The sequence below is a fragment of the Bos mutus genome, chromosome 25, assembly GCF_027580195.1.
Source record: "Bos mutus isolate GX-2022 chromosome 25, NWIPB_WYAK_1.1, whole genome shotgun sequence".
Lineage (NCBI taxonomy): Eukaryota > Metazoa > Chordata > Mammalia > Artiodactyla > Bovidae > Bos > Bos mutus.
In genome coordinates this window covers 21,151,699-21,162,709 of record NC_091641.1, presented here as the reverse complement: position 1 = coordinate 21,162,709, position 11,011 = coordinate 21,151,699, and the positions used below count along the sequence as shown (strand labels likewise).

The window sequence follows — 11,011 nt, the reverse complement described above, 5'->3', positions numbered from 1 at the left end:
TAAGTGGTATTCCTGATTTCAACTAGCTCCAAATCTTGTAAAAACATTTTTTATTTTTATGACACAGGTTTATATATTTATGTATATATACCTATATTTATATGGCTAAGTATTGAATAATCGATGCTTTCAAACTGTGGAGAAGACTTTTGAGAGTCCTGTGGACTGCAAGGAGATCAAACCAGTCAGTCCTAAAGGAAATCAAACCCGAATATTCATTGGAAGGAGTGATGCTAAAGCTGAAGTTTCAGTACTTTGGCTACCTGATGTGAAGAGCAGACTGATTGGAAAAGACCCTGATGCTGGGAAAGACTGAAGGTAAAAGAAGAGGGCAGCAGAGGATGAGATGGTTGGATAACATCACCAAGTCAATGGACATGAGCCTGAGCAAACTTCGGAAGATAATGGAGAACAGGGAAGCCTTATGTCCTGCAGTTCATGGGATCACAAAGAGTTGGAAACAAATTGGTGACTGAACAACAGAATATACATATACATATATATATATAAAACAAGAAAAAACAAATGAAATTCACTTGTAAGCCTACCCCAAGAGATAACTTCTTTTAAATTTTTTGATATATATTCTCTGTATTGTTTTGTAGCCTGCTTTTTTCTCTTAACTATCCTTTTTATTGTGCCAATTAAACTGGGTAAATACATTGTCAGAAAAAAATACACTAATAGGATTTGATCTCCCCAAAATAATTAGAAATGAACATGATATTTTACAGAATAATTTATATTAGTAAAAAATTGGACATGATCTTGAAATAAATCAAAAGATCAATTAAATGATGTGTGAGTGGAATACTTAGGTAAATGTAGTTATTGGCAAGGCAAGTTACATATACTATATCAGGAAGTGAAAAAAGTGCAGACCGCTTCTCCTCTCTGCACCTGTTCCTTCTCTAGTCAATGGGGCTGTGACAGAGGTGTCCCACGGTCCCTCCCAGTTGTAATTTTCCAAGCTCATTTATTGTAGATTTCAGCGTGAGTTCCTAAAATAAAAAGAAAGAAAATGACAGCTGAAGAGACTGAAAGATGAGCGACCTGCCCTAACATCCCTGCTGCCCAGGTGGGCACTGAAGCGCCCTCGGACTCCATCCAGGTCAGGAGGAAGCCGGGGACAGGAGGCTACTTGGGATTTCTCTTGATGCTGGGGCCGGGAGGGTGCCCAGCTGAACCAGGATGGAAGGCGCTGGGCAGTAACAGGGCGGCAGGAGGCGCTGCGAGAACGTGAGGAACAGGATCCAGTGTGGCCTCAGGGCGGCAGCAGGCACAGCGCCGTACCGCCTGGAAGCACGGAGCGGGACGGGCTGGGATGCAGAGCGCCCTCGGGATGGCAGGGGGCGCTGCAGAATCGTTGCCGACTCTGGGATGCCGCAAGTCCCCCGGCCACTGGGGAAATACACCTGGGCAGGTGGGGGGCGGGGCCCTATGGGGGCGGGGCCCTATGGGGGCGGGGCCCAGCCCACTAGAGCCTTGGCTGCTGCGGCTGCGGGATGCTCTCGCTGTAAGAGGAGCGGAACGGAGCGTACTCGGATCGCGCACACGCTAACCGCAGACACTTCCGAACCGAGTGAGGTGAGCCCAGCCGAGTTGGGTCGGGAGTTTCAGGCCCCGGAGCGGCCGCGGTGAGCTTCCGGACTTTGGTCGGGCGGTAGACGCGGAGTGTGCATCATCAGCCCGGGGCTGCCTTCGGGTACCGGGGATGCTCGGACTCTTTCCCAAATACATCCATTCGGTCTAGCGCTCTGCTGTCTGCCCACACGGTGGCCGGGGAGGCAGAGCTAGAGCCGGAGGCGTTTCTGATTTATTCAGAAACTGGGTCCAGGGGTTCGGGGCTGCGCCCCGCCCAGTCTCTCCACCCAGCACTTGCTCATTCCTTTCCTGGCCCCAGTGAGACGCGTGGACCTGACCGCGGTCTTTTCTTCCACCCCCTGGAATGTTTTCTTTAGGGTGACTGTAGTTGCAGAAAACAGCAAACACTTGAAGCGAGTTGATTGGGTTCTCTGCTGCAGCTTCAGCCCTCGCTGCCCTCAAGCAGACGTGGCTTCGGGCACAGCACCGGGTCTCTCTGCGCGGGGAGGGCAGGGGCTGCAGAGTTGCTGGTGAGAAGCGCGCATCTGGCGCCCAGAGCCTGAGGTTCGGCTTCCATCACTGAGATTTTGAGGACAGTCGAGGTCGGGAATGGGCGAGAGGGGTGCAGAAGAGAATCACGAGGGACCCCGGAATTCCAGAGAATTATTTTAATCCTTCTACCTGTGTGGCACTGGACAAGTTGCCTAAACTCTGCACCTCAGTTTTCTTCTCTGTGCCTGCTCGAGCTCAGTTGTGTCTGACTCTTTGTGACCCCATGAACTGTAGCCCGCCAGGCTCCTCTGTCCATGGGATTTCCCAAGGCAAGAATACTGGAGTGGGTTGCCATTTCCTCCTCAGTGAGGATTAAATAAGGTAATGCGTGAAAAGACTCTGAGGAGAAAGCTTGAGAGTAAAGGATCAATAAATGAAAGCTGGTATTATTTTTGTTGTTCTTGCTGCTGTTGCTGTTGTTATTATTATTTGGGGAGTAGTTTGTAGTTCAAGGCTCCTGGTTTCAGTTGCAACTCCACCATTTTCTAGTGTGACCTTGGGCAAGTTGCTTAACTGCTCAGCATCTCTGTTTCATTTGTATCATGGAGAAAATTGTGCTGCCTATTGCCGAAAATAGTTGTAGAAATTAAATCAGCTAATACTTGTAAAGTGCTTAGAAGAATGAGTGCTGGGTGTCAGTTACTAACTCTACCACAAGGGCATCATGTTTAATCAAGCAATATAACCTAAATGTAGCTACATCCTTGCTCTGTAGCAAAACTTACTTTGCTCAGAAGTTGAAATATTATATTATTTGTGTGAAGATGTATATGTTTTATGATGAGCAAGGTGGGTTCCCTTCTTTCACCTGTGGTTTCACTGACATTGGTGGCTGACCCACTGGGGTCAAAGCAGTCCTGGGGAAGGGGCTGATGGGCTAGAGGGACCCTAAGAGTTGTATTTAGTGAGAGGACAAGAAGGTTTGATGACAGAAACTTCCAGAATCACAGTTTCTGTGTAACATTCACAGAGGAGAAAATCTTCCCTGGGTTGCAGTTTTATTTGATACAAAATTGTACCTGGACCTAGGTTTCTAAAACAAACTTGCAAATTTTTGTTTTTGAATTGTAGGGAGAGAGGAGGTCGGGATGGACAACATTTAAAATGATAAAACACAATAAATCACTTTCCTCTTGCCAAGAGGTTTATAGCATAATTTTGAAGGTCAGAGACCACAGCAAGATCATATACATCTGTGAAGGCTTAGAGTGGCTGGCTGCCTCTGGCCGTCTTATCTCCCCTTGCAACACTCTGTATCCTTGCTGTCATAAACCTGAAACTCACTGACACCATAAACTTGAAGGCTTACCAGCTTGGCCCAAGCTCCCAATTTTGGACAATATCCCATGGGTTTAGGGTAGAGAAAAAGTGAGTGCTCAAGTCCGGAATCCTGAAGAACAAGATGGGGTAAACTACAGTCTTTGTCCCAGGCCCAAGCCTTCTGGTGGGGTGGGGTGGGGTGGGGGTGCGGGGGAGCATGGGGATTACACTGTATATCCTACTTCAAATTATAGTATATCCTAATTTTTCTCTGTCACCTATGGTAGGCACAGGAGACAGAGTTTCCATATACCCCTCCTCAATGCCCATGTTTACTAATACCAATGTTAGGAAGCGATTGTACTAACTACCCAGAATTTGAAAAGTAGATAGCTCAGGATCCCATCCTTAGTTCCAGGAACTGCTAATTAACTCATGAGGAGTGGGCAGCACCCAGCACAATACCAGTCCCCTCAAGGCATATACCATGATGATAAAGGTTGCAAGGTTCCAACCAAGTGCCTCCACTTACTAGCTGTGTGATTTTGCACAAGTTACTCCAACCTCTCTGAGCTCATTTTCCTCCTCAGTAACCTGGAGATAATAATAGTATGCCTACCTTATGGCATTGTTGAAACATGAACTGAAGTATATATAGATAGATTTGGATCGAGATTTATTATGTATGTTCTATATGAAGAATGAGACTGTACACATTTATGAGATGAATGAGACTATATATTATTTTAGTTCATATTTTAAAAGATTGTTATTGTACATTGTAAAGCTTCTATAATTCAGATACATCGTGTATATTGATGAATGTGGTAATTTGCTTTTCAACATTCTTCCCCAAACAAAGCTGTTATAAAATCAAAATGTATTCTCCAAATCAGTGGTATGTTAGAATAAAGGAAATCTGGCACAATGCCTGGCAAATATTAAGTGGCCAATATTTATAGGCTATTGTTGTATTATTGTATCAGGTGCTCTAGAAACACTAAAAGCTTGAGTATAAAGAGAAAAAGTGAAACAGAAGTGAAACAGAAACACTCCACTTGCAGTAAATCAGCTGAGAAAAGCTCAGGAAGCTACGGCTGGTCTGGCAAGGGACTGAACATGATCTAGTGTGGCTGCCTGGAAATTCTCTTGGCAGATTTTATCTGTTAGAATCGATTCGTAAGGCACTTGCTCTGTGCCAGACGCTGAGGTCAGCACCAGGGGGGCAGGAGGAGGTAGGAATGATGCCCTCAAGGAAGGCAGGCTAATGGAGGTGATAAAATCAGGCCTCGGCTGCTAAGCTCACGATGGAGCTTGATAAGAGGGAAGTGGAGTCTGATGGGGTGGGGTTGTTCCAAGCACCCAGGAGAAAGGTCTTTCAAACTCATGGAGTCATTTTCATGTTAAGCCTTACCCAGCCCCGGCATCCACACGGCTTGGCCTGGGGGCTGCCCTGGGAAGCAGGCAGAGAGGGAGGCAGCTGTGGTGGCCCCAAAGCAAATATCCTGGAGCAAGGGCCAAGGCCTCAGAAAGCAGACTGTCTAGCCCAAAGGGAAAGAGGAAGACAGCCTTTGGGGACACATGAGCTGGTGTTTCCCAGCGCCCAGCCTCTGGGCTGTACCCACTCACTTGCCTTTTTTCTCTGCCCCTCCAGCTTGTCTGTCCCATCCTCACCATGGCTCCTGGAGAGAAGATCAAAGCCAAAATCAAGAAGAATCTGCCCGTGACGGGACCTCAGGCACCTAACATCAAAGAGCTGATGCAGTGGTACTGTCTGAACACCAACACCCACGGCTGCCGCCGCATCGTGGTGTCGCGTGGCCGCCTCCGGCGCCTGCTCTGGATTCTCTTCACGCTGACGGCCGTGGCCCTCATTTTCTGGCAGTGTGCCCTCCTCATCTCATCCTTCTACACCGTCTCTGTCTCCATCAAAGTCCACTTCCAAAAGCTGGATTTTCCTGCGGTCACCATCTGCAACATCAACCCTTACAAGTAAGAGGCAGGAGCAGGCACGTGGAGGAGGGGTCATGCCCCCTCCAGATGCCAGTGCCTCTCCCAAAGGTGACGCACTCCAGCCTGCAGACACACTGTTTAGAAACTTGAATTTCTTGCCAGTGTTGGTAAACTGCCCTCTCCATGGTTTAAAATCTGTACCAAATTTTCAATCCATCAGCAACTTCTGAGGATGGACTGGCTCAAGGAAGGGAGGAGGGTGAGAGAGGCTGCAAGGAACTCTTCTGCTTGGCAGCTGGGTCTGGAATAGACAAGCATCCCTCCTGTCTTAGACATACACACACACACACACACGCACACACAGAGTCCAGCTTAGCCATTTGCCCTGAGCTCGCCAAGCTCACACCCTCACTCTCCCCTGAGCGTGAGCTGGAGGCTGATTCAGACGTGACACCTAGGTGACTTCCAGAAGCACCTCCGCTGCCCAAAACCCTCACCTGAGTCAACCCAGCCCCACTAATTGAGATCACTGGGCTCTGGGCAGGACCATCCCTTCGTCCTGCCTAATTGTCTGTTGCCTGACCTGTTCTAAATGGGTCATCGGAATCCTTCTCAGGATTATTGAAAACTGATCTGTGAGGCAGATCAGAATTTGGCAGAGCAGGGGTGGGGGCTGGGATAAGGGAAGAGCAAGGGAGGAAGACCTTCAAAGGGAACTAACTTGTAGAGTCCTCGATGAGTTGATGGCAAAGCTCAAAATCAAAATCAGGTCTAAACTTATCCTCCCCCTCAAAGTCTTTCTTTCCTTCCTCCCTTTCTTCCTTCCTCCCCACACCCTTTCTTCCCTCCATCAATCGTTCCGTAATCTCTTACTCAGCCTCTACAAGTTGTCATTCACTATGCCTCCTTCTGGGGCTTGGAAGTGAATAACTCAGACACAGTCTTTGTCCTCGTGCAGCTGATGTTGGTAGAGGATTGAAATATTAACAAATAAAATTACACTAATAAAACTAATAATATTTATTATTTAACTGCATATATATATATACACATACATACACACAGAGATATGTGAATGGATGGATAGATAGATAGATGGTTAACTCTTGCCAATAATCACATTTTACAGATGGGAAAACTGAGACATGAAAAGGCTAAATGGCTTGTCCAGAGTCCCACATCCAGAACCGGGATGGGGAACTGGAACCCAGGCAGTTTGGCTCTGAAGTTTCTATGTTCAGTCACCATGCTGTGTGGTCTGTGCATAAAGCAAGGGGGTGAGAGAGTGAGGAGAGTTAAGAGAGAGGTCAGGACCATTCAGTATTGTGAAAATGAAAAGATGGTATTGTTATGCTTCATGTAGTCAACTCTTGAATCATTCTGTGTTCTTGGGGGTTTTCAAGGTAACAGTAATACCTCTCCCTCCCAGCACTGATTCGAGGAGAACCTGTGGGCAGGGGCAAGTATGCCAGGTAGAAACAGAGCCTGCCACTGGGGAGACTCCTGGTTAGCAGTTATTTACTTGTCTTCCCTGTGGCTGGTTTATGGGAGGCAGCTGACAGTCACCACTCCAGAAATGCTGGTTGGGGCAAACTCATCAACACACCCCGAGAGCAAGCAGACAGTGATGGCAAAGGTGAAGCCACAGGCAGTTACACAAGGGTCATACAGGAGCCTGTCCCCATTTATTTGAGCCAGTGGTCACGTTGGAAGAGGAAAATTTTAAATGGCCTGGTCTTCTTGGCCAAGGGCGCTGGGACGATGGGCACATCAATGGGAAGCAGCACGGTAAAGGGCCAGAGGGGTTTCCCCATCCCAACTCCTCCTTCCCACCTTGGCAGGTACAGTGCTGTGCGCCACCTCCTAGCCGACTTGGAACAGGAGACCAGAGCAGCCTTGAAGACCCTGTATGGCTTTTCAGAGATTACGTCTCGGAAACGCCGAGAGGCACAGTCCTGGAGTTCAGTCAGGAAGGGCACTGATCCCAAATTCCTCAACCTAGCCCCACTGATGGCCTTTGAGAAGGGTGATACGGGCAAGGCCAGGGACTTCTTCACGGGACGGAAGCGGAAAGTCAACGCAAGAATCATTCACAAGGCATCAGATGTCATGCATATCCACAATTCCAAGGAGGTGGTGGGATTCCAGCTGGTAAGATGCACATCCTCTCGGTTTCGGGGCCTGGGGTGGGATTATGGGTCCGGGGAGGTGAGGTCATGGGTCCGGGAGGCATGGTCATGGGTCCGGGAGGCATGGTCATGGGTCTGGGGAGGCGGGGTCACGGGTTGGGGAGGCGGGGTCATGGGTCTGGGGAGGCGGGGTCATGGGTCCGGGGAGGCGGGGTCCTGTCCAGGGAGGTTTCTTCTTTGCTGTTAGTCCTATAGTGCCTCAGAAAGAAACACATTCAGGGTGAATCGGCTGCAAGCAACTGAAACTGATCCAGGCAATCGTTATTATGTGTGCTGTGCCCAGTCATGTTCAACTTTTTGCAACCCTGTGGACTATAGCCCGCCAGGCTCCTTTCCATGGGATTTACCAGGCAAGAATACTGGAGTGGGTTGCCATTTCCTCCTTCAAGGGATAATCCTGATCCAGGGATCGAACCTGCGTCCCCTGTGTCTCCTGCATTGGCAGGCAGATTCTTTACCACTGAGCCACCTGGGAAGCCCCCAGGCGATCTTAAGCAGATAAAAATGCCATTAGAACTGGTATCAGGTCGGTGGCCTGTTAGGAACCGGCCACAGAGTAGGAGGTGAGTGGTGGGTGAGCCAGCAAAGCTTCCCTGCTGATCCCCATCACTTGAACCATCATTCCCACCGGCAACATCTGTGGAAAAACTGTCTTCCACGAAACCAGTCCCTTGTGCCAAAAAGGTTGAGGACCTCTGTCTTAGAAGGTGACCAGTAGCTCATGGAGTCCTCTCAAAGGACAGAAATTAGGGAAGATTCAGGGATCCTGGTGGCAAGAAATGATGAAGAATCATTTCAGATATTGCTGCTGGATTAAATAAGCTTCAATTGTTGATTCAAATTCCACTGGGGACTATCTGATTGACCAAGTTTGGGTCACCTGATGGCTCATGTAGGGTAGGGCATCTTGATAGACAGTCTTGGCTAACTATATCCAAAGAGGGAAAGGAAATTCTATCAAATAAAATTGGAGTGCAGATACCAGAAGGAAGAAAATAGAAAATGAGCAGCAGAAACACACAGTGTTCCCAGCAATACTTGCCTTCATGAGGTGCTATAGCCTGACTTCTCATCTCTCCTTCTTGGTCCCATTTAAGGGGCTCTGAAGAAGCAGCCACTTACCAAAAATGAATTCCATTGCCTTCATGGCCACACTCAACCATCACCCTCCTCTCTGTGCCCCAGCTGTTTCTGCAGGATGAGAGCTACTCAGTCTTCATAGTCTTGGTTGCTGATTGTGAGACCTGATGGCTCCATTTGCCAATCCTGAGGGGAAAGTGGCACTTTTTCTAAATCACTGAACCTTTGTGAAGTTTTCCTTGGTCCTTATGCAAGATAAAGTTCCCCTTGATACTCAAATTCATCTTTTGGTGTCTGTCTTTTAGGAGAGTTTTCAAGCCCTGTTGATGAAATGAGAGGGGCTTCTCAGGTCACGCAGTGGTAAAGAATCTGCCTGCAATTCAGAAGAAATGGGTTCGATCCCTGGGTTGGGAAGATCCCCTGAGAATGGAATGGCAACCCACTCCAGTGTTCTTGCCTGGAGAATTCCATGGACAGAGGAGCCTGGCGGGCCACAGTCCATGGGGTCACAGAGTTGAACATGACTGAGTGACTGAGCACACACGCACATAAGTATGATGAGAACATCTGGGCCATATCACAGTTTACCTATAGAACTCCCATTATTATATATTTTGAATGCTGGTCTTCCTAACCAGCATATGAGGTGGGGAAGTATGGTATTTTGATCAACATTTTGTAGGTGAAATAAGGATAGGTATGCAGATGACGCTACCCTTATATGGCAGAAAGTGGAGAAAAACTAAAGAGCCTCTTGATGAAAGTGAAAGAGGAGAGTGAAAAAGTTGGCTTAAAGCTCAACATTCAGAAAGCTAAGATCATGGCATCCAGTCCCATCACTTTATGGCAAATAGATAGGGAAACAATGGAAACAGTGACAGACTTTATTTTGGTGGGCTCCAAAATCACTGCAGGTGGTGACTGCAGCCATGAAATTAAATGATGCTTGCTCCTTGGAGGAAAAGTTATGACCAACCTAGATGGCATATTAAAAAGCAGAGACATTACTTTGTCAAAAAAGGTCCATCTAGTCAAAGCTATGGTTTTTCCAGTAGTCATGTATGTATATAAGAGTTGGACTATAAAGAAAGCTGAGCACTGAAAAATTGATGCTTTTAAACTGTGGTGTTGGATAAGACTCTTGAGAGTCCCTTGGAATGCAAAACAATCAAACCAGCCAATCCTAAAGGAAATCAGTCCTGAATATTCATTGGAAGAACTGATATTGAAGTTGAAACTCCCAATACTTTGGCCACCTAATGCAAAGAACTGACTCGTTTGAAAAGACCCTGATGCTGGGAAAGATTGAGGTGGGGAGGAGAAGGGGACGACAGAGGATGAGATGGTTGAATGGCATCACCAACTGGACGGACATGAGTTTGAGTAAGCTCCAGGAGTTGGTGATGGACAGGGAAGCCTGGTGTGCTGCTGTCCATGGGGTCGCAAAGAGTCATACACGACTGAGCGACTGAACTGAGTGCCTTGCCCAGGGTCTTGCAGAGAGGTCATGGCAGTGTCTGGGCTAGAATCTCAATTTTTAGACTGTTGATCTGATAAGAAATGGTGAGGGTTGGGTGGAACTCAGTAGCCATGATTGGTAAAAGCCTGGCTATCTGGGGACTCTGAGGAAGCTGGTCTTGGTTCTCACTGAGAGACTCATGAGAGTGAGGCTCTGTGTCCTTCCTCACTTAGCCCCTTCTTGGTCCTTGAGGCTTGAGGATGTTGAGTCCCTGGTCTCAGAAGTGAGAAGAAGCCCATCCTTGCCCAGGTATCTCTCCTGTTCCCCTGAGTATCTAGAGTCCAGTTCCTTAGGCTCACAGTCCTTCTAAGGGCCCCTGGCAGGGCCCGTAGCTTTATCTTGGTGTCTCCTCCTCTTCACAGTGTTCTAATGACACATCGGACTGTGCGGTCTACACCTTCAGCTCAGGGGTCAATGCTATCCAGGAGTGGTACAAGCTGCACTACATGAACATCATGGCCCAGGTGTCTCAGGAGAAGAAAATCAACATGAGCTACTCTGCTGACGAGCTGCTGGTCACTTGCTTCTTTGACGGGGTGTCCTGCGATGCCAGGTCAGTAGTGGAAGGCTGCTCTCTCAGCTCCAGGGACCAGGGGCTCTAAGTGCTTGGCTCCTTGCACGCACCTGCAGCTCAGCTAGAGGTCTTGGGAGTGACAGGTGCTCTTCTCACTGACCCTGCCTTTTGGAAAATGACTTATACAGGAGCTCAGCTCTAGAGTCTGTGAGGAAGATGAAGATGACTTAGCGTCAAAACATCCTTAAACTCATTAAATTATTAAAACAGAGTAGTTGATGGTGGACATATAACCTTGTATATTACCATCATGCATACCAGTGAGAACCATCAATCTAGTCAAGAGGAAGTAAGGAAGGA

The 11,011-nt window shown here is 47.8% G+C and overlaps 1 protein-coding gene across 1 annotated transcript in view; it reads left to right on the top strand.

The window, feature by feature from the left end:
• The first annotated feature begins 1,473 nt into the window (after positions 1-1,473).
• The window catches only part of SCNN1G (sodium channel epithelial 1 subunit gamma), a 31,091-nt gene continuing 21,553 nt past the window's right edge, over positions 1,474-11,011 (top strand). Inside the window, exons 1-4 of the mRNA XM_070363206.1 lie at positions 1,474-1,587; positions 5,051-5,388; positions 7,191-7,500; positions 10,500-10,690. Coding sequence (XP_070219307.1) covers positions 5,072-5,388; positions 7,191-7,500; positions 10,500-10,690 — 818 coding nt within the window. The 5' untranslated portion in view covers positions 1,474-1,587; positions 5,051-5,071. The remainder of the gene's footprint in view (positions 1,588-5,050; positions 5,389-7,190; positions 7,501-10,499; positions 10,691-11,011) is intronic.